The sequence below is a fragment of the Ochotona curzoniae genome, unplaced genomic scaffold (assembly GCF_017591425.1).
Source record: "Ochotona curzoniae isolate NIBS_2020 unplaced genomic scaffold, NIBS_Ocur_1.0 scaffold_3223, whole genome shotgun sequence".
In the NCBI taxonomy this organism is placed as follows: Eukaryota; Metazoa; Chordata; class Mammalia; order Lagomorpha; family Ochotonidae; genus Ochotona; species Ochotona curzoniae.
The window spans coordinates 3,830,013-3,857,441 of NW_024467108.1; the positions used below are offsets into that span (position 1 = coordinate 3,830,013).

The 27,429-nt window shown below is 42.6% G+C and overlaps 1 protein-coding gene across 1 annotated transcript; it reads left to right on the top strand.

Moving 5' to 3' along the window:
- On the top strand, positions 1 to 25,601 carry PAAF1 (proteasomal ATPase associated factor 1). The gene is made up of 12 exons (XM_040964396.1): positions 1 to 53; positions 1,900 to 1,940; positions 4,390 to 4,493; positions 11,212 to 11,301; positions 13,321 to 13,419; positions 14,012 to 14,162; positions 16,428 to 16,622; positions 18,394 to 18,485; positions 21,151 to 21,266; positions 22,221 to 22,303; positions 23,833 to 23,915; positions 25,160 to 25,601. Exons 1-12 carry the CDS (start codon positions 7 to 9, stop codon positions 25,235 to 25,237), a joined length of 1,179 nt encoding a protein of 392 aa, XP_040820330.1. The 5' UTR covers positions 1 to 6; the 3' UTR covers positions 25,238 to 25,601.
- The last annotated feature ends 1,828 nt before the right edge of the window (positions 25,602 to 27,429 follow it).

Consider the following 27,429-nt stretch of genomic DNA (forward strand, 5'->3'; position numbering starts at 1 on the left):
GTCAAGATGGCGGTGCCTTTGAGGATTCAGAGCGACTGGGCTCAAGCCCTCAGGTGAATTCGAGCCTAGGACAGGGGCACACGAGGCGGGGAGTGGATGTTGTCCTTGCGTCCAGTAGAGTCATGCCCCGTCCAGGATATCTGTAGGGATTGCATCATCACGTGAGCTAGAGGGCACAGAGTCCAGAAGTCTCCTCCCCGTAGGATCGATGATTCTCATTTCCTGGACAGATTTCCCAAGGCCGAGGGGACACAAGCTTTGTGTGACCCCTGCAACAGAGCTGGGTTCCTTAAGCTGGAGAAAATTGGAAGTCGGCAACACTAGCTATAGTAGTTCCTTTACAGTAAATACTGACTGAACGCCAGGTATTTACAAGCATTTACGCCCCAAGTCGTCTTGTAGCATTTGTTTTACCATCATTTGCTGTGCCAGTTATCCACTAGGCGGTCAGGATGAGTATAACATTACCATACGTGACTTTTACTGCTAACAAAAGTTTTGCAAACAGTAATGATGATGGCAATAAATGGAACAACTCCAGCATTTAAGAAATCTACACCTGTCTAGGTGGACTAAAATAAAAAGCAAGTTATTTACTAGAGCAAAGAGTGTAGTTTTTTTTTTTTTAAAAAAAAAGGAGGAATAGTCACATTGATGAAATGCTGCCAGTTACCTGTGAATTTTGCAGGATCAGAATCAGGGTGTAATTCATCCAAGATCTTAGGGTAGAGGGTTGCTGTCAGCCTCATTCTTTCTATCTTCAAAGCCTAGAAACTTAGCATCATATCCTGACTGTGAGAGCAGGATTTGGATGACTGGGGAGATGCATTATAACATAAGAAAAAAAAATTGTGGTATCAGGAAGACCATAGCCCTAGTTGTATACCAGTCAAAGGTATCATCCTACTGCATGGCTCTGGAAGTCACTTCTCTCTTTCAAATTTTGTGTATTTCTTGGGAGAGAAGGAGCTCGCACATGTTAATTCATTACCAAGTACCTGTAGGCTAGAACCCAAGCTGAGAGCCTGGGACCAACCAAGTCTCCTCTAAGAGTAAGATGAAACCCAGTTTCTTGAGGTATCACGGCTGCCTCTCAGGGCCGGAAGCTAGTCAGGATCCCGAGGCAGGCATTGACCCCAGGTGTTGTGATACCAGATGTGGGTGTCCTGACTGGCAACTTGTAGCTTGTATGCCCACCACTGAGCCCTGTTTTTAATCCTTACTGTGGAGATACCAAATGGCATCTTATTTGGTGGTTTGGGGAATTAATGATACCATGTGAAAACTGACCACTACAGGCCTTGGTTTAAAATCGTCCACAAGGGCCCGGCGCAGTGGCGCAAGTGGTTAAAGGTCCTCACCTTGCACGCCCGGGATCCCATATGGGCGCCGGTTCTAATCCCAGCAGCCCCGCTTCCCAAAGCTTTGGGACCCTGCACCCGCGTGGGAGACCCGGAAGAGGCTCCTGGCTTCGGATCGGCATAGTATTGGCCGTTGCGCTCACTTGGGGAGTGAATCATCGGATGGAAGATCTTCCTCTCTGTCTCTCCTCTCTGTATATCTGCCTTTCCAATGAAAAAATAATAAAAATAAATCTTTAAAAAAAAATCATCCACAAAAATATCTGAATATAAAAAACTCCAGTTTTTTGAAGTAAACTCACTAGTGCTAAAAATATTCAGGCACCTGATGTAACCAGAAAATATCTATGCACTGAATCCTTGAAGTGTAAGTTTTTCTCCAGCAAAGTTTGACTCTCTTAGAATCATCTATACCTGGATGGCAGGATGTCACATCTCATTATGGCCAAATTGGAGGTTAGATGACCTCCGTCTCGTTATGCCAGAGGCATCCTGTTCAGCTTTGTGTTAGCCTAATTGGAATTTGTGTGTCTTATAGGAAGGATGAAGGAGAGGCCTGGCTGAGCTGTCATCCTCCAGGTAAGGTGACGTGCACAGTCTTATTTGTTTTCCTTTTAAAGAAGAAATATGTAGTTCCCCTACAACAAAGTGCTCTGCTTTCTCATGGCCCAGTGCCCGTGGTAAACTTGATTGACCAGCTATGCTATCCTGACATCACCCAACGGCTGGAGCTGAGCCAATCCGAAGCCAGGAGCCTCTTCCGAGTCTCCCACGTGGGTGCAGGGTCCCAAAGCACTGGGCCATCCTCAACTGCTTTCCCAGGCCACAGGCAGGGAGCTGGATGGGAAGTGGGGCTGCCGGGATTAGAACTGGTGCCCATATGGGATCCGGGCATGCAAGGCAAGGACCTTACCCACTGCGCCATCGCGCTGGGCCCCTGGTTGCTTTTCGATTGGAAAATGTTTCATGGAGATATTGCTGCATCCTCTTAATCACACATTGTTGTCTTCTAAAATTTCTACAATTTCAGTTGTGACCTTTCTTATGATGATTCCTAGATCTATAGCTCTAGCCCTTACTTTACTTTCAGACTGATGAGTTGTCTAATAGACTCTACTCCTTAAAAGATCTTGTTATCTCTTGAATTACATGATTTACTAAAGCCTGGAACCAAGCTTGCAACATGGCAAATAGATTTCTCTTCCTGGTTTTCCTCATCTCTTAATTTACTGTCATTCTTTTAGGCATCAGAGTGAGAAGCCTGGTTGTTTCACCCTGCCACATCAGGATACTCCCACATATTCCTACTTTCTCCTTAGAGTGACACTCCTGTGTCATTCCTGACTGTTCACTTTGTAAACAGCATGGGCCCATTCCAAAATAAAGTCAACCTTCCACCTAAACTTTAGTTTTTGTTTCAGTGATTAGTTTTCATTTCAGTTGTCACTGCTGAAGAAATGCACCTCACAAAGCCAGGAGGGGGTGAGTGTTTGGCCCAGCATTTGGGATTCTGTGTCCCGTATTAGAATGCCTGGGTTTGATTCCTGGCTTTGGCTCCTAATTCCAGCTTCCTGCCAGTGCAGACCTTGGGAAACAGTAGGTGATGTCACACGTAGTTGGATCCTTGACACCCATTTGGTACAGCTGAGTTAAGTTCTTAGCTCTGGGCTTCAGCCTGGACCAGTCCTGGCTATTGCATAGACCTTAATAAGTGAACCAGCAGATGGAAGCTCTCTGGCAGTCTCTGATTCTTAAGAAGAAAGGGTCGGGGTGGGTTATATGATCACTGTACCTTTATAGAAAACCTGTTTGAAATCTACATATAGGAAGGAGTCTTAAAAGATCATGGAAAAATGTAGATTATGACAAAATTATGCTTGGATCATAGAATTTTAACACCAAAATAAATATACTTTTTATAGATTCTATCTACTTATATAGAAATAGACAGAGCTCCCAGCCACTGGTTCACTTTCCAAATGAGTACAGTGGCCAGGGCTGGGCTAGGCCAAAGATAGGAGCTGAGACTTAATTAGCCTACTCTTATTTTCTTACTTATTATGTTTTTTTTTTTTTTAAAGATTTATTTGAAAGACAAGGTGGCAGAGAGAAAGAAAAAGACTAAAATAAAGATGTTCCATTTGCTAGTTCACACCCCAATGCTCACAAGAGCTGGGGCTAGCCCAGGCTGTAGCCAGGAGCATGGAGTTCCAGTTCATCCAAGTCTCCCAGGGCAATGTCAGGGGCATGACTTGGATGCTGCTCTACTGCTACTCCCTGAGAAAGCAGTTGAGAATGGCCCAAAGTCTGGGGACCCTGCACCTGTGTGGGGAACTCAGGAGGTTCCTGGCTCCTGGTTTCAGATTGGATCAGCTCCGGCCATTGTGGCCACTTGGGGAGTGAACCAGCGGATGGAAGATCTTCCTCTCTGTGTCTCCTTCTCTCTAAAAATTTGAATTTCCAATAAAAATAAAATAAATCTTAAAAAAAATGGAACAGGCAGTTGATTTTATTTTATGGCTTCTCATTTAAGGGATTGTCTAATAACTGTGTAGTAGAAACTATCATATCCAGATATGAAGATACAATGCAGTATGTATCAAAGATGAACTCCCAATGAACATGTTGGATATATCTTAACAATAGGATGCTGTACTATCTGCTGTTGTATGACTGGCAATGTCAGGATACACTTTAATAGCAGAATGATAGACTTATGACTGTTTATGAAGGATTACTAATGTAATAATAAAGGGAAAATATGTTGGTGGAAGGAATTTGGCGGAGGGTGTAAGGGAGATCCCAGAAACTATAGAATTGTATCATAAAATTAAAAATAAAATAGAACGAAAAAAAAGAAAGTGGAACATGCAAGTTTTGAACATAGATAGTTTTTTAACATAGATAGTTATTTTTGTGGAGTTGGGTGGGTTCCTAACTGAGCATTTCATGCCTAAATTGTATCTTTAAGGAGAAAAATCTTAAATTTCTATTGTTTTTCTAAAGTATGGTTCTTTATGTGCTATAGGGAAGCCATCTTTGTACGGAAGCCTGACTTGCCAAGGAGTTGGCCTGGATGGCATCCCAGAGGTTACAGCTTCAGAAGGGTTTATTGTGAATGAAATCAATAAGGTATGTTCTTAATGTCTTCTAAATACATGATGAACCATGTACCTGCTTTAGACATTTATACTGTTATTTTCCATCTGTTTTATTACCAGTTCGTTTGTACAATCATAGTTCTTGCTGCCTTTGAATGTTAAGTTTTTTTCTATTACAGTTAGATGACCTTTTTTTTTTTTTAACTTTTTCATTTGGGCAATCTTTACATTGCTGATAAGGGTAAAAAGTTACAAGGGTTAAAAGGAACAGAGGAGAAGCCCCACCCAGTCTCCCACCCACCCCAGGTCCCGGATGCAGGGCACGCCCCAAGATCCCTGCTCAAGTGGTTCCCGTAGTTCACCAGTTATGCATTGCTGCCAATCTTGCCACTCCAGACAGATGAACTTTTAAATCCAGACTTCTACTTACATATGCAAGTACTGATAATTTGAACTGCATATGTAATTTTAACTTTTCTAGTAGTAGATTAAATTTTTCAAGTTTTATTTATTTTAATCTGAAAGGCAGATTTTATAGAGAGAGGGAAAGATACATAAGATCTTCCATCCACTATTTCATTCCCCAAATGTCTATAACAGCTAGAACTGAACTGATCCAAAGCTAGGAACAAGAAGCTTCTGCTGGGTCTCCCACATGGGTGGAACTTGGGCCATCCATCTCCATATGGATCAGAGACAGAAGAGCTAGGACACAAACTGGTGCCCATACAGGATGCCAGCACCACAGGGCTGAGGATTAGCCCAGTGTGCCACCATGTTGGCCCCAAGAACTTATTGTTTTAATAAAATACTAATTTCCCCTTTATTTTCCTGGGGGATGGTTTCTCTTCAGCCCTCACAGTCTAAGCTCCTGACGTGGACCTTGGTGGAGGCCATAAGGTAGCACCAGCAGATCTAAATCGGGGTGGTGGTATTTGCTCCTGGGCTGCAGGAGATGGATTTCTGGCAACTTTGCAGTGAGTGTCATATCTCACAGCATAACATGGCTTCACATACAGTCTGGGAGGCATGTAGGCCATATAGATACTTTGGGGATGTCCCTAATGACAGTGGCCTCTACTGTGTTTCGGATGACCAGTTTCTTGATGACCTTATCCTTGGTCACACCTTTAGTCATTGAGCACAGTTCATGCGGTGAGCAGGCTGCACAGGCTTGCAGCATTTTTTTGTTGTGGTTGTTGTTCCATTTCTTTTTCCTCTTGGAAGTGAGGCCAAAATACTGAGATTTTTTTGTTTTGTTTTGTTTGGTTTTTAAGATTTATTTATTTGTATTGCAGAGAGGAGGAGAGACAGAGAGGAAGATCTTCCGTCCGATGATTCACTCCCCAAGTGGCCGCAACAGCCGGAGCTGAGTCGGTCTTAACCCAGGAGCCAGGAGCTTCTTCTAAGTCTCTCACACGGGTGCAGGGTCCCAAGGTTTTAGGCCATCCTTGACTGCTTTCCCATGCCAGAAGCAGGGAACTGGATGGGAAGTGGAGCTGCCGGAATTAGAACCAGCACCCATATGAGATCCCATCGTGTGTTCAAGGCAAGGACTTTAGCTGCTAGGTTACTGCACTGGGCCCCTGAGATTTGTTTTAATAGCATATCTTACTAAAACCAGTGTATCGGGCCCGGCAGCATGGCCTAGTGGCCAAAGTCCTCGCCTTGAACACACGACGGGATCCCATATGGGCGCCAGTTCTAATCCCGGTAGCCCCATTTCCCATCCAGCTCCTTGCTTGTGGCCTGGGAAAGCAGTCAAGGATGGCCCAATGCTTTGGGACCCAGCACCCACGTGGGAGACCCCGAGGGGGTTCCTGGATCCTGGCTTCGGATCGGCATAGCATTGGCCGTTGCCCTCACTTGGGGAGTGAATCATCGGATGGAAGATCTTCCTCTCTGTCCCTCCTCCTCTATATATATCTGACTTTCCAATAAATAAATAAATCTTAAAAAAAAAGTGTATCTAAAATGTTATTTCAATTTGTCACGAAGATAATTAATAAGATTTTTTTTCTCATTAAGTCTTCAGATTCCTAGTTTAATTTGTACTTGAAGCATGTCTCAATTCAAACTGTAATATTTTATTGGAAATACTTGATCTATGTTAAATTTATAATCAAAAGCATGGATTCACATATCTAAATAGTTCCAAACATGCCTAAAGTTTTTGCGTTAATTGAACAAAGTATCAGTGTTTAAATTAAACTTTAGGGTTAAATAAAATAAAAAATTCAGGGACTGGCACTGTGGCTCAACAGGTTGATCAACTTCCTGCTAGCACTGGTATCCTGTATGGACACTGGTTTTTGTCCTGTTTTCTTCGTTTCTCATCCAGCTCCATGCTAATGGCCTGGGAAAGCAGTGGAGGATGGCTCAGGGCCTTCGACCCCTCCACTCACATGGGAGACCCAGCTGGGGCTCCTGGCTTCAGATCAACTCATCTGAGGTCATTGCAGCCATCTGGGGAATGAACAGCAGATGAAGAATCTCTTGCTCTTCTTCACTCTGTAAATCTGCCATTCAAATAAAAACAAATACATCTTTTAAAAATTAAAAATTCAGTTACTTTGTAGTTGCTGCATTTCAGATGTTCTGTAGGCTATGGGACAGTATTGTCTGTTAGTCTGTGTCTGGCTAGATATTAGTGAAAAGCTTGCGCTAATAGTACATATCAGTTTTCTCATTTAAGTGAAATTGATGGCTATACTACATGTTGTTAGAGCCCATGATCTGCCTGTCTGTTCACTCTGACTGCTCAAGTCAGTTTGCATTGGTGAGATGTTTCACAAAGGGTGAACCACACTTTGTTTTGTTTTTTTTTTCCTTGTGATTTTTAATTGTAAAGGTTTTTTTTTTCTTTCTTTAAGATGTATTTATTTATTTGAAAGGCAGAGTTGCAGGGGAAAAATGAGAGATAGACAGAGACATCTTCCATCTGTCGGTTCTTTCCCCAAATGAGCACAACAGACAGTGCTAGGCCAGGGTAAAGCAGGAGCCTTTAACTCCATCTGGTTTCCCAAATGGATGTGGGGGTTCAAGCAATAGGGGTATCTTCCACTCCTCTCCCAGGTACATGAACAAGGAACTGAATTGGATGTGGAGCACCCAGGACTTAAACCAGTGCTCATATGAGATGCCTGCAACATAGTTGGTGGCTTAACTCATTTAACTACCACATTGGCTCAGTTGAAAAGTATTTTGAGTTTACTAACAAAAATAGGGGCTGGCATTGTAGCGTGCTGAGTAAGGTATCCCGTATTGGCACCAAATGGGGTCCTAGCTACTCCACTTCCACTCTAGCTCCCTGTTAATGAGCCTGGGAAATCAGTGGGAGATGACCACAGTTCTTGGGGTACCCATGTGGGAGACATGGAAGACGCTCCTGGTTTCTGGCTTCAGCCTGGTCCAACCTTGGCTGTTGCAGCCATCTGAGGAGTAAACAAGAAGCTGAAAGACTCTCCCATACTCTCTCCCTCTCTGTCTTTGTAATCCTGCCTTTAAATTAGGTAAATATGAAAAAAAATAATAAAGAATACTTTGCTTTTACACAAAACTTTTAGCAAATGTTCATAACTTGTTTACAAGGATATAGGCTGAATTTTTTATGTGTGTGTGTATATGTACATTATATTATATATCTTTTTAAAGACTTAGTTTTGAAAGAAAGAAAGAAAGGCATATTGAAAGAAAGAAAGATCTTTCATCCACTGGTTCACTGCCCAGATGTTCACAGTGGCCTGAGCTGAGCCAATCCTCTGATGTAAGGAGCAAGGATCTTTTTCCAGGTCTCCCATACAGATGCAGAGTCTCAGGCTTTGGGCTATCCTTTGCTGCTTTCCCAGGCCATAAGCAGGAAGCTGAATGGGAAGTGGCACAGCCAGGACATGAACTGGCACCCATATGGAATCCTGGTACTTGAAGGGGGAGGATTATCCTATTGAGCCACTGTGCCAGACCAGAGTGTTATATATTTTATGTTTGTTTTTCACAAGCAGCTCTTGTATAAAATGTCAGATCTGAGCCCAAGTTTTAGGTAATTCTGGCATGTATTAGCTGTGTTTTAGACAAATAACATTTCTGAGGTTTAGTTTCCTTATCCGTAAAAACAAAATTTTGACTCTAAGAGAGTGGTGAAAAGGGAATCAGACTAGTTTGTATGAAATAAAAAGTTAGAAAAGTTAGTTATTGTTTATTGTAACAATCCCCTGGAATTGACATTTTAACTTTCCACTACGCAAATAAACAGACTAAGAAGTTAATTAATCCCTATAAATCAAAAACAGTTAAACTGTATGTTGGAATTGAAACCCAGCTCTAATGATGCCAAGTTGAAATCCACCTTGCAAGCTTGTATTTTTCTCAGTTGCCATCTACAGCCTGGGTGCTGACTTTACATCACTTTCTCCTTGAGTCCTGAAAATCCTTTGTAGACTTAATACTACATCTCAGTTCCTAACTCCAGTTTTTTTAATTGGATGTACTTGATTTGTATTTCTTCCCTTCATGCTCAGGCCTGACTACAATCCTTATCTCTTCAAACACCATTGCTAGTTACTTCATGAACTTGCTAGGTAGGTTCAGACAGTAAGTGCTTAGTGGTCGAACGTTCTCATTGCCATTGGATGTTGCTGCATTGTTCTATTAAACAGTAGAGCTGTCATGCTTAATACCTAACTCTGGAGAATGAAAAAAAAGTTGGAGTTTTGTCTTAGTATGGTATGCTCACACTTTCCGCCTTGGATTTTGTCTGTTTTGTTATAATACTTCGATTAACAGCATGATTGTCTATTGTGTACATTGTGAGGTTGTTCATCATTTATCTTCTTCAAATTAAAGGTTAATTAGCAGGATTCATAGCAGGAGAAAAGCACTGATTCTTGAACATTGTCGTGTAATTAGTCCTAAAGCAGTGAAGTCCTCTGAGGCAGATTCATACAGAGGCCTGTGCACTAGGTTGGGAACTCTTTGCATTCTTGCTGGTGTGAATATTCAGCCGAGAGAGTTTAGCTGACTCTTTAGTTTCTGGTACAGTAAGCAGTTCCAGATCCAGGTCAGCTCTCTTGTAGCAATCTGGCCTTTATCACGCGCTAAGAAGCAAACACTCACTGAGTGAAAGGCCTGCAGGCAGCCAGGCATAGATATGCTGGGTGGACAGTACCATGTGTATAGAAAGGCCACAGGTCACCTGAGATGCAAGATATTCATTCACAATGACGAGAGAATTAGGACATTGAAACTATTCTTTCTAGTGAATTATGAGGATCTGGGCTTGTTGACTATAAAGAGGCTCAGAAAATCTTGATTATTGAAGACATTTCCATTGTCCTGCAAAACTTCCAGAGACTCTGAAGTTGTGCTGTAGCAGAGATGTCATAGCTTGGGGTCTCTTGGGGAGAACCACTCCTCAGCTCTTCACAGAAGATAAACCTGTAAGTGTAGATACTGGTGTTCAGCTGGCAGAGTAGGGGACAAGTGTAAGAATCAATCTGAAAAAGTTTGTCAAGCTTTTTACATCTATGCATGCCACTTTGAGATGCCAGCTAATATAAAGGTTCTTCAAAAAGGTTGGTAGAAAAAAATAAGATAGAAAGGGGCCAGTGCCTCCGCCTATGGTGTCAGAGTCCCATCTGCGTGCTAGTTTGTGTCCCTGCTGCTCCACTTCTGGCTCCACCTGCCTGTTTGTGGCCTGGGAGAACAATGGTGGATGGCTTGGATCCTTGGGCCCCTACACCTTCATGGGAGACATAGAGGAAGCTCCTAGCTACTAGCTTCAGATTAACTTAGCTCTGGCCATTGCAGCCACTTGTGGGGTCAACCAGTGAATAGGAAGTCCTCTCTCTGTCTCTCCTTCTCTCTCTCTCTCTGCCTTTCAAACAAAAAGATAAGTCTTTAAAAAAAAAGATTTTGGTGCAAAAAATTGAAATCCAAGGGTCTTAAAAGTTCATGGGAAATACATAAGATGTTGAAATTATACATGGACTCAAAATATTACACCAAAATAACCTTATTTGTTGAAAAACCTTTTCATTTTATTTGAAAGGCAGAGTGACAGGGAGAAAGTTATGAGAATAGAAAGAAGTCTTCCATTTTGCTATTTCATTCTCCAAATGTCAGCAACAGCCAGGTCTGGGCCAGACCAAAACAAGGAGAATATCTGTGTCTTCCACGTGAGTGGCAGAGGCCCAGGTACATGAGCCGTTTTCTGTTTCCTTCCCAGACATATTATCAGCCATGACTTAAACTAGCACTTTGATATGGGCTATTGGCATCAGTTTAACCTGCTGCGTCACAGCACTAACCCCAAGGTTCACTTTTAACCTTGTCTTTTAGACTCTGACTTAATTAAGTACTGGAGCTGACTTTCCTCACATCTCTTTATGCACTTTTCTGAAGATCCTACTCCCTTTCCCACTGCTAGTTAAGAATGTTAGAAAATTGGTTTTTGTCTAAAATTAATACCATCATTCTTATCAGTTGTATTTGCACTGATCTGTTTGCTATAAGACAACTTATGTCTCTGTAAAGAAATATTGGGATTTCTGTGATCCCAAATTAATTTTGCAGCACTCTGCTTTGAAAAAACTGTAAAGCTATGGGGGAGGGATAGTTTTATTTCCTGGGAAAGGAGTTTTGGAGAAACTATGCTGTAGAAGATGAGGATTGCCTATAATCCTGATGTGTTTTAAAAGTCTTTAATTACATTGGAGTAGCATTATTGATAGAGTTTATCTTTTTCTCTCTAGAAAAGCATTCATATTTCATGTCCAAAGGAAAATGCATCTTCTAAGTTTTTGGCGCCATATACTTCTTTTTCCAGAATTCATACAAAGAGTGTAAGTATTTTGGTAAATTAAGAGAAAAATATAATGGCATGTTTTTAAATTTTATCTACTTGTCTAATGCTTTAAATACACTCATAATTAATATATCTTTCATTCATTTTACATTGCATGGTGATACAAGAAATTGAATGTGTCATGTTTGACAAAACTTGTAGTTAGGTCCACATAGAATATGTGTGCAAAGTATGTTTTTTGGTAATCTTAGAGATGTATGAAATTTTCTTACATGTTTTAGCAGCTACATGGTAAATTTTACATAATGATGTAATAGCTGATACTTGGGTGGTATGCCCCTGCTCATATTTTACCCTTTGTCTTCAGTGAAATGAAGTGTTCTGAAAATGTCCAAAAAACCACATTGAGGAATAGTTTTCAGAGATCCTTATAATAAAATCCTTTGTACTACCTTGTATTTTTAAAAGATTTATTTATTTTTATTGGAAAGGCAGATTTAGAGAGAGGAGGAGAGAGAGATCTTCCATCTGATGGTTCACTCCCAAGTGACCACAACGGCCGGAGCTGAGCTGATCTGAAGCCAGCAGCCCATAGCCTCTTCCTGGTCTCCCATGCAAGTGCAGGGTCCCAAGGCTTTGGGCCGTCCTTGACTGCTCTCCCAGGTCACAAGCAGGGAGCTGGATGGGAAGCAGGGCTGATAGGATTAGAATTGGTGCCCATATGAGATCCCAGTGTGTGCAAAGTGAGGATAGGCTACTAGGCTGGGCCCATTCCTGTGTGTATGTTTTTTTGTTTGTTTTCAGTTTTTAATATTCCTTTATTTTGGACAATTTTCACATGGTTAATTAGGGCACAAACGTTCAAAGGTTACAGAAAAGTGGGTAAGACTATTATTTCCACATTCTCTCTCTCTCTTTTTTTTTTTTCCTGTATCTGGGGTAAAGGGGGAGATAAAGAAAGAAGCCCCACCCAGCCTCCCACCCATCCATGTCCCTGATGTGAGGCATGCTCCGAGGGTCTTGCTCAAGTGGTTTTGATAGTTCAACAGTGTGGCATGTTTTTTAAAAGAGCGGTTTGTTACTTTTATTGCAAACAATTATGTATTTAATGATTGCAGTTTAGAAACAGAAAGTAAAACTCCTATCACCATCTTAGTTAATCCCATCAGTCTTTTGTTTAAATATTTTCCCAAAACAGATTTTTATATTATATTACATGATATTTTTTATTACATATTTTTTAAAGATTTATTTTTACTTAAAAGAGTTACAGAGAGAAGGAGAGACAAAATATAGAAGAAAAATCTTAAAATGTTACAGGTTTGCCCAAATGTTCTGGTTGTTCTTGCCTAATCTCTTCATTATGGTTTAATTGACATATAAAGTAAAATTGGGAGATCAGATAAAGTTCAAAGTCTATTTTTCCTTAATGTAAGCCATGTGGAAGTCAGTGTTGCTGGGAATGTGTCAGACTGCATGTATCCCACATTTCTGAAATACTTACAACTAGATGTTTTTCTTTTAATGACATTTAATAAAAAGGGTATGTATGACGAAGAGATTACCGATAATGAAACTACAAAAGTGAATCTGAGAACTCTGTTTGAAAAATCTGTATCTACATCCTTGTGCACAGGTATATTTGGAGGATATATGAAGGTATTTCTGCTGTTCCTGAATCCTTCAGATATGTAGTGAAAACTTTTGTTTTCTTTGTAAGTGGGTTTCTAAGAAGTAAGAGAGCTACTACTAAAAAATTAATGACGGAGGGAAACTGTAAATACAAAATGGGAGCATGGAAACTGTTCTAGTTGAAGCAGGAGACAGCAGATCTTTAAGGGAGCATCTTATTTGGAGAAGTAAAAGGTAATGTCTTGAGCTTTGTTGGCAGTAGGTGACTGTAACCCAGCCTTCCCATCAGTGTGTCCTTTGTGTTGAGAGTCATGGGCTTGAAGATGTCTTTTGGGAGTGTGGAACCAGGGAGGTTTATAACCTATGTCACGGAAATGAGAACATTTCATGATTTTTAACATGGATTGTTTTGTCTTTGGAATAGATAACATGCCTGGACATTTCCAGTGGAGGAGGCCTCGGTGTGTCTTCTAGTACGGATGGAAACATGAAGATCTGGCAGGCTTCCAATGGAGAATCCAGAGTAAAGGATTTGGCTATTTAGGGTCTTACATATGACTGGATCATGGAAGGAAGAGTGACCCATTCTAAAAATGTAGGGTCACTGTACATCTGCTGATGTGTTCTCCCATTTCTGCATTGGAAAACCATTCTCCAGCGTAGTGATTTTCTAGATTAGAGTTGGGCTGGAGCAGTACATGGCCAAGTGTGGGGGTCTTTGACCAAACAGCCTTCCATGATTGATTTCCAAGACTAAGGGACTGGGCTGTTAGACTGAATATGTAACTCAGCCTGCACTGTGTAGATTTTAAGAAGAGATAAGTAAAAGTTACCAAGCCTCCTCAGCTCCTTATTCTTAACATTAGTCTTAGGGATGTCTGAGAGTGAGGGAATTCAGTTCTGTAATGCTGTAGCTAAATCCTAGCGAGCCAGCATCTCTTACAGTGCTATGTGGTAGACAAATGAACTTAAGATAGCTTTTGGACATCCTTTGTGTTAAAACCCACCATGTGATTGTAGTAGGTTAGGCATGTCACAAGGAACCAAAGATATGGGAGGGAAAAGGGCATCAAGGGACAAGAGAACTAGCTTGGAATTTTCTTTTGTTTTTCCAGAGAGTGTTGGAAGGACATGTGTTTGATGTGAATTGTTGCAGGTTTTTCCCATCAGGCCTTGTGGTTCTGAGTGGGGGAATGGATGCCCAGCTCAAGATCTGGTCTGCAGAAGATGCTAACTGTGTGGTGACCTTCAAAGGTCACAAAGGAGGTAGGAAGGATGGCTTCTCCAAAAGGCTTCACTGATGAGCCCCAGTGGTGAATGACTGAAAAGGGAAAACCAAACTAGTTATTCACACACATGGGTGATTCAGGCAACTGATGATTTAAGATGAGCTGTTGTTTCTTCAAGGACTAGAATTCGTTTGCTAGTCAGTCACAATTACTACCTAGAACTAACAGTCTTACTGAAATTGTCATTTTCTACAATTTATAAGGGAAAAAATCTTCACCAAGAGGCAATCCATTTGTGTGCTGAGAGTAACAGAAGAGGGAGAAAAAGGTACCTGCATTTTGTCATTATTAGACATTGAGCTGAAATGATGGTGAAATCCAGGAAATGGATGGCATCAGAGATTCAAATACAACTGACCGATTCTCATAGATTTATGCCACAATTCATATTTACAGAATGGATTAGCCATATAACCAGTTAATATCTATAGAGACAGAATGAGAACATCTTCCCTTAGTTGAATTTTTGGGGGAAAAATGTGAAGACATTTCTCTTTAATTTGAATATCAAAAATAATAAAATTATGTTCTTTCTTTATAAGTTTTGATATTAAAAACTAAATAAATAAATAAATAAATACTATCCCCAAATAGTTTTTTACATCGCTTCCTCATTAGGAACCATGTTAATAATGTCTATACTACTCATATATATATATATTAATAAAATATATAATTATATATTATAAATATATTTATGTATATATTTTAAGATTTATTGATTTTTTATTGGAAAGTCAGATATGCAGAGAGAAGGAGAGACAGAGAGGAAGATCTTCCATCAGCTGGTTCACTCCCCAAGTAGCTACAACAGTTGGTCCTGAGCCAATTTGAAGCTGGGAGCCAGGAGCTTCTTCTGGATCTCCCATGCGGGTGCAGGGTTCTAAGGCTTTGGGCCATTCTCTATTTCTTTCCCAGGCCACAGCAGGGAGCTGGATGGGAAGTGGAGCAGCCCATTTATGAACTGGTGCCCATATGGAATCCTGGGTATGCAAAGTGAGGACTTTAGCCAGTAGACTATGGCACTGGGCACACGATATATTTTTTAAAGACTTACTTATTTTTATTGGAAAGACAGATTTACAAAGATAAGAAGAGAAAGAAAGATCTTCCATAAGCTGATTCACTTCCCAAATGGCCACAATGGCCAGAGCTGAGCCAATCTGAAGCCAGGAGCCAGAAACCTCTTCCAGGTCTCCCATATGGATGCAGGCTCACAAGGCTTTGGGCCGTCCTCGACTGCTTTCCCAGGCCACAGGCAGGGAACAGGATAGGAAGTGGGGCCACCAGGAGAGAAACTGGTCCCCATATGAGATCCTAGTGTGTGCAAGGCAACAACTTTAGCCCCTAGGCTACTGTGCCATGCCCTTTCTTTTCTTTTTTAAAAATTGGTTTATTTTTAATGGAGATGCACATTTATAGCGAGAAGAAAAGATCTTCCATCCACCAGTTCACTCTCAAAACAGCCAGCTAAACCATATGCCTGAAGTTTCTTCTGGGTCTCTCCCATGGAGGTGCAGGGTACCAAGCCTTTGGGCTATTTTCCAGTGTTTTCCCAGGCCACAAGCATGGAGTTGAATGGGAAGTGGAGCAGCCGGGACAATAACTGGTGCCCACATGGGATCCTGGTGCTTGTGAGGGAAGGATTAGCCAATTGAGCCATCATACTGGACCTGGAAGCCAAGAATTCTGAGTCTCTCATTTGGGTGGCAGGGATCTAAGTACATGGGCCAACTTCTGCCATTCTAGGCTTGTTAGCAAGAAGCTGAATTGGAAGCAGAGTAGCCAGGCCTCCAACTGGCATTCTAAAATGGATGCAGATACTGTAACTAGCAGCTTAACCTGTGCTACAACCACAGCCCCCTATTTTAAAATATTTATTTGATTTTATTTGAGAAAAAACAGAACTCTAATCTGTTGGTTCACTCCTCACATTTAAGACCTGGGCTGGGCTGAAGGTGGGAACATGATACAGATTTCCTATGTCTGTGGTGAACACCCAACTGCTTGAGCCAGTGCCTGCTTCCCTCCCATGGTGTACTCAAGCCAGAAACTGGTATTGGGAGTGGAGCTGGGAATTAAACCCAGTCACGCACATGGCTTTAGGCTCCTGAGCACACCTTAACTGCTGTTCCTGACACCCACTCCTCGGTGAAGTCATTTGTATAGCACCATCCTCTCTTCACTTGGACTTCCTGTACTATTTCCTCCATTTCAGGTGTTTTTCCCCCTCTCTTTTTAGGTATCTTGGATACAGCTATTGTTGAGCGGGGGAGGAATGTGGTATCTGCTTCTAGAGATGGAACAGCGCGACTTTGGGATTGTGGGCGCTCTGCCTGCTTGGGAGTCCTTGCAGACTGCGGTTCTTCCATCAACGGAGTGGCAGTGGGTGCTGCAGACAACTCCATAAACCTCGGCTCCCCAGAGCAGGTGCCCAGTAAGTCAATACGTGATACAGGAACCAGTTTTGTTTAAGAAAACCTTCTTGGGGTTTATGTCGTTTTTCCCCTCATCCTTTCCTGCTGGTATTTCTGTTTTATACAATTCTGTCTTCACTGTGAGATTAGTGTTTATTGTTATCTCTTATGTTGCTGTTGCTTTGGAATTGACCAAGGAGGCCTGTGTCATGGTCATTGTATTTGACTATAGTGTATTCTAGAAGATGGAACTAATACCTGTAAAACATTAAGCAGCCATATCAGCTGAAGCTGTGCTGATCTGAAGCCAGGAGCCAGGAGCCTCTTCTGGGCCTCCCACATGGATGCAGGATCTCTAGGCCATTAGCAGGGAGCTGGTATGGAAGAGGAGCAGGAATATGAATCAATGGCCACATTGGAAGAGGTTTGCCACAGGTGGAGCATTAGCTGGCTACACCACTGTACTAGTCCCAAGCCCTACTTTCTGATCTTGTTCTTCCCAAGCCTTTGGTTTATTCTTCTAGTACAGTAGTCCCCACCTTCTTCCCTTAGTCTAGAATGCCCTTCACACATCTATTCACAAGCCTGGTGCCCGTTTGCCATTTACGTCTTAGCTGAAAAGTGACCCGTGGAACGTTTCGATTTGTTATTTAAATATTTATTTGTTTGAAAGGTAGAGTGACAGATGTTCTCGGCACTTGTTCGCTTTCCAACTACCTGCAACAACAGCCAGAGCTGTTCCAGGCCAAAGCCGCAGTCCTGGAGCTTCATCCAGGTTTCCCCTGGGTGGCAGAGGCCCAAGTACTTGTGTTACTTCCACTGCTTTTCCAGACATATTAGCAGGAAGCTAAGTTCAAAGTGCTGTAACTGTAACCTAAACTGGCTTCTCAAGCATTGGCTTACTATAGTGTGCTACAATCCCTGTCCTCCACGGAGCCATTTCAAAGTTGAAGTTTACACTTTGAAGGTGGGCATTTGGCTCAGCAGTGAAGATGCTGCTTAGGACACCTGCATCATCTGTCAGTGCTGTTGTCCAATTCCTGGCTTTGCTTTCAATTCCAGCACTTTGTTAGCGTACACCCTGGTAGGCTGAAGGTGTTGGCTCAGTGGGTTCTGCCACCCATGTGGGAGACCCAGATTGAGTTTTGTGCTCACACCTCTGTCTGTTGCAGACACTCAGGGAGTGAAGCAGCAGAGAGTACCACTCTCTCTTGTTTCAAATTTTAAAAAGTTATCCTTTCCCCACTCTCCCACACTTACTCACTTTGATGTATTTTCCTTGTTTTATTTGCTCTTTAGAACCCACTAGACTCAGATAGCATCCTACTTGTTTATTTACCTGTAGTCTCTTTCCATGGAAATCCATGAGGAGTAAGGGCCTTGCCTCTCATTACCATTACTTAGCCCTATAGTGGTGTTGGAAACACAGTCAACCCTCAGTAAAACATTTAGAAAAATTTCATTTCCTCCAAATTTTAAGAGCCTTGAGGCAGAGACTATCTTTGTCAATGTTGAACCCCTCATGTTGTATCTCACTACATTACAGTGTTTTTTAAGTTGAGTTTGTTTGTGGAGTGTATCTTACATATATTCAGTCATTATTTTCATTGTATGATTGTGGGTTGTACAGATAGATACAGTTGTATAAATACCATGGTAAGATATGGAACACAATCGTTTTAATAAATAAATCATGGACAGAGGATATTCAGTCAGCATCCATTGGAATTTGTGGTTTGGGGGCACTGTCAGCTGACCCACAGTTACTAACACAATGCATTTGTTATGCAGGTGAACGAGAGGTAGGAACAGAGGCGAAGATGCTGCTGTTGGCCCAGGAAGATAAGACGCTTCAGTGCTTGGGACTACAGAGCAGGCAGCAGGCAAGTGGATCCTATAAGAAGTCTGAATTCAAGGGCTACCTGGGCCACTAAGATTCTTGAAAACCTGTTTTGGAAATGTTTCTACTTTGTCCTGCTGTTCACTGCAGGAGTAAAGGGCAATATAGTGTAGGACTGAGGAGCATAGGATTTGAAGTGGGCACAACATTTCAATCCTAGCTCATCTGCTGCATGGTTGTGATGTTGGGTAGGTTGCTTAGCCTTTCTGAGCACATTTCCTATCACTAAACTGGGCATGCCGGGTCAAACCTCACTGGGTTATGTGGTAAGACCTTACTTCCCTCTGGTCCCCTCTGTACCCTCTACGAAATGATGAGGTTTGTAGATTTCTTCCTATGGGGCTTTCTACTCTAAGGTAATGTGAAGAAATTCTGAGTAAAACACTCATGTATTCAGAGCTCTAAATTACAATTAGTGAATAGAATATTTTAAAGTTTTTTTAAAAGGTGAGGAAATCACAGACACACATAGGCCAAAGTCAGAGAGAGTGGGGCAAGGAGAGGAAAGGTGGGAGAGAGATTTCTGTTTTCATCTTGTGTTCTTGGGAAGTACCCCTACCCACTGCCTGGAGAGCAGTGGTTACGTGATACCCTCCCCAAATCCTGAATGAGGAGGAGTGCATCTTGGGAAGGGGGTTATTACTTAGGCAGGGGAGGTATGGCTTCCAATTCATGAATAGCTCATTTTCCCCTTGGATTTCTGGCCGTTGTTACTTAGGGTTGCTGAAGGATATAGATTCATCTAACCTTCTGTAGCTACTTTCTAGAAGAATCTTTAAGAATTAGCTGAATTTTCTTCCTTTATCCCCTAAGGTTTTGCTGGGCAAACTGTACTCTTTAAATCTGATCTTGCTTGAGATTAGATTTGTAAAATTTTCTTTCAGTTCCCCACCACATCCAAAACAATTCTAATGATACGGTTTTGACCATGTTTTTTTTTTCCTTCATGTTGTTTACATAGTTGAGAAGGATATATACCCATGTGGGCTGCGAGTTAGGGTGGGATGGTCAGTGTATGGTGGAAGGACAGAAGGACAAATCTTTCCAATTTTTTCTTTTTCTCCTGTATCCACAGAGATGTTGGGAAAGGGGAGGGGACTGCTCCTTGTTGCCAAACAACATCAGCACCTGGGGATGGGGGAACAGTCATTTGCCTGCCAAATGATGCTTCAGCCTGGCCCAACCCAACCTGCTACAAACCCAGCCCTTATGTACACCAGCAGGAACTGCAGTCTAGTTTGGATGACCTCTAATAACCACCACTAGGCCTGCCCTCAGCCCTAGTTCTTGCAAATGCCAGTGTGTGCAGCAGTCTAGTCTCATTGAGCTAGCATCTCATCTAGCTCTTATATAGATCCATTGGTGCTGTAGCTTAGTTCAGCCCAACCCACTCCTGGACCCAGCCCACCAATATGCCGATAGGTATTGCCTTATCCAGCTGGGTCTGCCTACTAAGCCCACTCCCAGCTCCAGATTTTGCTCTTCCAGGGAGTACTGCAGTCCAGCCTGACATGACGTACTAGGGCCCTAGTCCCAGCTTTCATGCTTACCAACGGGAACAGTAGCTTAGCAAGTGATTCCCTGATGTTCCCCTAATAGGCTTGCCCCAGCCCCAGGTTTTGTACATGATCATAGGTTTTATATTTTTGTTTTTCTTGCTGCTCACTCCATTGTCTGAGGATGCTTTCATAATTTGTACCAGGAACATCACCATTAAAAAATAAAACAATGCATCTGCTTGAGAGGCAGGAAGAGACAGAAAGTAAAAAGAGAAAGAGAGACAGAGTTTCCCTTTGCTGATTTCCTTCCCCAAATGCCCGCAGTGGCCAGCTGGGGCTGTGCAGGGCTGAAGCCAGGGGCCGAGAACTCAAATCAGTTTTCTCCATGGGTGCCAGGGACCCACCTGCTTGAGCCATCACCTGCTATCTCCCAGGAATCACATTGATGGGAAGCTGAACTTGGGAGCAGAACCAGAACATGAATTCAGATCATGTGTGTGCATATGGGACTGTGGTGTCCCAAGCACCATCTTGATCACTATGCCAAATGTCTTTGACATAATGAATTTTGCCTTAGTTTTTATGCTGCCTTTTGTTTCTAAAGGAAATTTAGAGGCTTTTTTTTTTCTTTCCTTTTTAGAACATTAGCAGGATATAAGATCATAGAGAATAATTACAAATCTAATTATCACTCTTTTCAGATACTTGGAGGGAATTGTGATTCTTTGTATTGCACTTTCTCTTCTTTGAAAATACTTTGGGGTAAAAAGCTGCTTGGAATTGTCCTGAAGCAAAACTTAAATGTAGGAATAACAAGTATTTCTCAAAGGGAGGGTTATGATAAAAGTTTTGGTCATGACGATCTTAGGAGTCAGTGTGTTTGAAGGTTAGGAGTTTGGAAATTGCAACCTCAGAATATGGTATTATATAAACTACTCAAATCCTCAGCCAACCTCAGATTCCTGAAATCTGAAGAGTGCGCCCTCATTAGTGTGAGTGTTTTATTTATTATTCAGGTGTGTTTTAAAAAGAAGAAAGAAAATAATATCTCTGAAAACAGTAAAAACAAAAAATTTTCCCTTTCCTGGTGTCTATTCTTGAAAATAAATTATTCTTTAAATAGCATTTTTGCCTTCTGCTTTTTCCCAGATTTTCCTCTTCAATGGCTCAGACGCCTTCAACTGCTGTACTTTCCTCTCTGGTTTCTCCCTGTTGGCTGGGACACAAGATGGAAACATTTATCAGCTGGACGCAAGGAACCCAAGGTGAGTCACCATTTGTTTGCAAGATGCAGATTTTTTCAGAGTGGAATTTTTTCTTGACTTTAACATTGACTTAGCCTAGCTTAGGATGACTCACATCAAGATGCTTCCATCCGTTGATTCACTCCCCAAGTAGCTGCAACTACTGGATCTGAGCCAGTCCGAAGCCAGGAGCTCGGAGCTCTTCCAGGTCTCCCACATAGGTCCAGGATCCCAAGGCTTTGGACCATCCTTGACTGCCTTCCCAGGCCACAAACAGGGAGCTGAATGGGAAGCGGGGCTGCCAGGATTAGAACTGGTGCCCATATGAGATCCCAGTGCATTTAAATCAAGGACTTTAGCCGCTAGGCTGTTGCTCTGGGCCCCTGATCTTAATTCTATCCTTGATGAAAAGCTTATTGGCAACTTTATCTTCAGCCATACCATGCCTCCCATAAAAATCTAGATTTTGAGCCCAGTGTGGTAGCCTAGTGGCTAAAGTCATTGCATCACACATGCCAGGATCCCATAGGGTGCCAGTTCTAATTCCAAAGGCCCCACTTCATTTCCAGCTCCTGCTTGTGGCCTGAGAAAGCAGTCAAAGACAGCCCAAAGTCTTGGAACCCTACACCCATGTGGGAGACACAGAGGAGGCTCCTGGCTCCTAGTTTTGGATCAGCTTAGCTCCAGCTGTTGGGGCCACTTGGGGAGTGAATCAGCAGGCAGAAGATCTTTCTCTGTGTCTCTCCTCTCTGTATATCTAATTTTCCAATAAAAATATGTTAAATAAAATCTAGATTGTGTTGGTTACTGAGGTCCTGTTCAGAAATGCGTTTAGATTCACTTCAAGGTGATTTGGGGTGACTTGGTCCTATTTGTCCTGTTTGCTTTCATGTGGTTGGTACTGTATGTTGAAGATGATCAAGTATTATTTTGGAAGAAAAACCCTAAAACTGCCCCTCTCCCTCTGACTTCTAGGACTCCCGTGCAGGTCATCCACAGGTCAGGTGCACCAGTTCTGTCCTTGCTGAGTTTCAGAGATGGATTCATAGCTAGCCAAGGTGGGTCTAATACTTAGTACCAGTTAAGAGAGATGTTCCTGTTGTTCAAGTCACTAAACACAGTTGTAAGTGTGGTCCTTTTGAGTCTTTGACACATTGTACATATCACAAAATTCTTACCACCATGCATCTCTGTTTCTGTGTAATCCAGGCTCCTTACAATAATGCTTCTATTGTATTCATCGTTTCCTCAGCGTGTTGCTCAATACCCAGTGTGAAGTGAGGTGCTCATTCCACATAAGTAGAGCAAGTGGAGCAAGCGTTGTGGCACAGCACGTTAAGTCACCACTTGGAACGCCTAAATACCAGTCAGGGGCTCACTCAGGTTCCTGGTTCCTCTGTGTTTCCCATCCAGTATCCAGCAGATATACCTGGGAAGGCAGCAGATGATGGCCTAAATGTTTGGGTTCCTGTACCCAACTGGGAACCATGATGAAATGTTTGCTCTTGGCTTCAGCCCTGACCCTACCCTGGCTGTTACAGGCATGCTGGGAGTATATCAGAAGATAGAACATTCTATCTGTTTCTCTCTCTCTGTGTCACTCTGCTTTTCAAATAAGTGAATCTTTATACACATGTCTAATAAAAACTGATAGAGAGGACCCTTGGGAGTAATGTAGTGTTGGTTCAAGTTCCTGCTATTCTGCTTCCAATCCAGCTCCCTGCTAATGCTCCTGGGAAATTAGAGGATGACCCAAGTGCTTGGGCCCCTGCACCTACTTGGGACACCCAGAAAGAGCTCCTGGCTCCCGACTTTGGACTGGCTCAGGCCTGGCCATTGTGACTGTTGGGGAGTGAGCCAGTGAGTCAAAGATCTCTGCCTCTCCCTCTCTCTCTCTTTATAACACTGCCTTTCAAATAAGTAATCTTCAAAAAAACATATTTTAAGAATTAAAAAATGGGCCCGGCAGCGTGGCCTAGCGGCTAAAAAGTCCTTGCCTTGAACGCACCAGGATCCCATATGGGCTCCGGTTCTAACCCCAGCAGCTCCACTTCCCATCCAGCTCCCTGCCTGTGGCCTGGGAAAGTAGTCGAGGACAGCCCAAAGCTTTGGGACCCTGCACCCGTGTGGGATACCTGGAAGAGGTTCCTGAATCCTGGCTTCGGATCGGCATAGCATCGGCCGTTGCCCTCACCTGTGGAGTGAATCATCGGACGGAAGATCTTCCTCTCTGTCTCTCCTCCTCTCTATATATCTGACTTTGTAAAAAATAAAATAAATCTTTAAAAAATAATAAAATAAAATTTAAAAATGAATTCTAAAATAATAAAAACATTATTGAATATGTTTGCAAATAAATATATAGGCCTGCAGTTGCATAGTTTGTCCCCTTAGTTCTCACTGATGTTGTACTTGGCCTTCAAATTCTCCTTAGCATCCTAGGAGATCACCAGAGATCATCGTAGTTGGCCTACACAATAAGGCTTATTTTTCTGTGTATTTAGGCTGGTAATGTATGGAGATAAAATAATGACTCTTTTGAGTCTTTGCAACATCTTTAGTTGTCTAAATTATCTTTGCCTTTTAGGTGATGGAAGCTGTTTCATTGTTCAGCAAGATTTAGACTACGTCATCGAACTCACTGGGGCGGACTGTGACCCTGTGTATAAGGTACAGCTGTCTGGGATCCACAGCTTTGAAAGAACTGAGTCTGGCCATCCTGTGGTCATTCTGGCTGCTCACATTGCATTAAGCAATATGCTGGGTTGGAAGGAAATTAAGGTGTTGAGTCAGAAATGGCTTCATCACCTTCTGGCTCTAGAAACTTGGAAAATTACTTCCTCAATCTGTACTCTTAATGTAGAGTGAAGAGAGAAATAATGCCTATAAGAGCTTTGTAAATGCAGCTTATAAATGTTAACAATTAGTTTAAGTTAAACTCAAGACTGACTTCTTCATTTGATTAGAAAGGAAAGAGAAAAAAGGGTAATACTTATTAGACATTGTACGGGATGTCTTGCAAGCATTACCTTGTCTAGTATTTGTTCCAATTCCATGAAATAACAAGTATTATTCCTGTTTATTCTTATAACTTTTAGAAAGGTACACAATTAGCATGTACCTATAAAAATAAGAATTAAATAGACTTAAAAGTCTGTTTTAAGACCTTTCTTAGTTCCACTCCTCTTTCTAGAAGTAACTAGCAATACCAGTTCTACAAAAATCTTTCAAGACTGTTTTTGGATAATTTGCATAGTTATATCTTTGTACTCATATAAAAAATAATACAGTTTTTGTGTTTACATTTTACATAATTAGGAACACCCCATAGGTATTACCCTGTGACTTATTTGTTTTTCCTCCTTAACTTCTTAGAATTCTTTTCATGTAGATATGTACTTTATTTTTTAAAGTCCCTGAGTAGCATTCTGTATTGTGAATTAATGTCCATATCTTAGCAGTGAGGAGGCTGGTGCCCAAAGTGATAAAGAGAGTTGCACCAGATAATGCAACTACGTGACAGCAAACCTGAGGTTAAATTAGTTCCAGAATTTGTGCTCCTTCTGCTGTTAGTGACTCTTGCATTTCTTTGAGAAATTGGTGAAATCTTCCTCAGGAAAAAAGGGTTCATATTCAGACCTTTTTACACCATTTTGCACCATTTCCGCCCAGGCACAGCACTAACCAACTGATTGCATTCCTCTGAGACCAGTTAGCTTCTCTGTTCTGTAGGGCAGGAGTGACCGCTGACCTCAGCCTGAGCCTGTAAATACATGTGAATGGATATAGTTCTCTTGCTTTGGAACCAGTAAAGCTTCTCAGTCTGCCTTATAGTGGGGGTCAGTGACAAGTCTGTGCTGTTTGAAATGGGAGAATCCCAGGCTTCCTGTGAACGCTGAACTCTTGTGTTCTAGGTGGCCACATGGGAGAAGCAAGTCTACACATGCTGCCGAGATGGGCTGGTGCGGCGCTATCAGCTTTCTCACGTCTGACCCAGATAGTGAAAGAGACATCCCAGATAGTGAAAAGGACCTAGCCTGATCCACAATGAGCAGAAACCTCATTGGTCCTTCCCAGTGTCCGTGGCTCCTTGGTGTCTTCAGTACTCCTTGGAAGTCATAAAACATCAGCTGTGCTGGCTCCTGTGGGACTGTCACCCCAAGTCCTGCTTTGATGTAAGATGCTCCCGTGTGCTCACTGCATTGCCCCAGCTTCTCCTGTAAACTCACCCAGCTACACAGGACAACCATGTGGAGGCGCACAGTGTATTCTCCTACCAGTTGTATTAAATGTTTACAGTGAGTAGACAACTAAATTTTTTTCTCTGGAGAAAATAAAGAAATTATGTTTGGAGGAGCCTGACTTTACTGATGCCTCTTATTCCAGCAGAAATTCAGTCACATGTTGGAACCCTTCCTCAGCACCACCTGCTAACCTGGCTGCTGAAAAGACTGGCAGCCACCTGGAAGAGAGTCTGACACAGTGAGGGTAGCCGCCATGCACGCTGACCTGGGACTCAGGGACTTCTGTGGCAGGAGACATTTGGTGCCAGAATTGAAGCAGGCCAACATGGTTGCTCAGCTCAGGTGCCAGCATAGGTGAGAGAGTTGACTTATAGTCAGTGTAAGGCAGGATCAGTCAGAGAGCAGCCCAGGGATGGCAGCATTAACGTCACCCTGGAACAGACCTCACACAAAAACTCTGGATGTCCAGAAATATGGTGTTTGTTTTTGTTTTACTTTAAAGAGTTATTTTTATTTGGAGGGCAGAGTTACAGAGAGAAGAAAGACAGATCTTCTCATCCACTGGTTCATTCTACAAATGGCTGCAATTGCTGGAGCTGTCCAGTCTGAAGCCAGGAGCATGGAGCTTCCTCCTGGTCTCTTATGTGGGTGCAGGGGCCAAAGCACTTGTGCAATCTTCCACTGCTTTCTTAGACCATTGGCAGGGAGCTGGATCAGAAATGGAATAGTCGGGGCTTGAACCAGTGCCCATATGGGACGTTGAAGCCAAAAGCAGAGGCTTAACATGATATTCCACAGAGCCAGTCCTAGTAGTGTTTTTTTGTTTGTTTTTAAGACTTATTTCTTTGTGGGCCTGGCACGATAGCGTGGTGGTTAAAGTCCATGCCTTGAATGTGCTAGGATCCCATATAGGCACCAGATCTAATCCCAGCAGCCCCGCTTCCCATCCAGCTCCCTGCTTGTGGCCTGGGAAAGCGGTCGAGGATGGCCCAATGCCTTGGGACCCTGCATCTGCATGGGAGACTTGGAAGAAGTTCCTGGCTCCTGGTTTCAGATTGGCACAGCACCAGCCATTGTGGTCACTTGGAGAGTGAATCATTGGACGGAAGATCTTCCTCTCTGTCTCTCCTCCTCTCTGTCTATCTGACTTTGCAATAAAAATAAACAAATCTTTTGAAAAAAACTTATTTATGGGCCCGGCGGCGTGGCCTAGTGGCTAAAGTTCTCACCTTGAACGCGCCAGGAACCCATATGGGTGTTGGTTCTAATCCTGTCAGCCCCGTTTCCCATCCAGCTCCCTGCTTGTGGCCTGGGAAAGCAATTGAGGACGGCCCAAAGCTTTGGGACCCTGCACGCGTGTGGGAGACCTGGAGGAGGTTCTGGGCTCCTCGCTTCGGATCGGCATAGCATCGGCCGTTGCGCTCACTTGGGGAGTGAATCATCACATGGAAGATATTTCTGTCCCTCTCTCCTCCTCTCTGTATATCTGACTTTGTAACAAAAAACTAAATAAATCTTAAAAAAAAAAAAACTTATTTATTTGAAAGACAGTTGCCCAGAAAAAAAGGGAGAGACAGAAAGAGGGAGAGACAGTGAAGTCTTCTAACTACTGGTTTACTCCCCAAATGTCTGCAAGTACTGAGGCTAGACCTGACTGAAGCCAGGAGCCAGGAACTCCAATTGATTCTCTCATGTAGGTGATAGTAACCTAGTACTTAGGCCATCTTCCCCTGATTTTCCCAGGTGCAGGTGTGTTAGCAAGAAGCCAAATTGAAAGTGGAGCAGCCAAGACTGGAATTAGCACCGTGAAATGGGATGCCAGTGTTGTGAACAGTCTTACCATGGCACAGCCCCAGCTCCAGGAATCTGGTTTAAATAGCCCTCCAGGTGATTCTGATGTGTGCCAGTGTTTAAGAACTACAGGGAGAGGGCCCAGCGTG

Bases quoted from the DNA above. Each gene is read 5' to 3' on its own strand.
- PAAF1 (XM_040964396.1), top strand. From the start codon at position 7: ATGGCGGTGCCTTTGAGGATTCAGAGCGACTGGGCTCAAGCCCTCAG. The intron at 16,623-18,393 runs GTAAGTCAATAC...TTTGTTATGCAG, and splicing joins CTCCCCAGAGCAGGTGCCCA to GTGAACGAGAGGTAGGAACA. The intron at 21,267-22,220 runs GTGAGTCACCAT...TCTGACTTCTAG, and splicing joins CTGGACGCAAGGAACCCAAG to GACTCCCGTGCAGGTCATCC.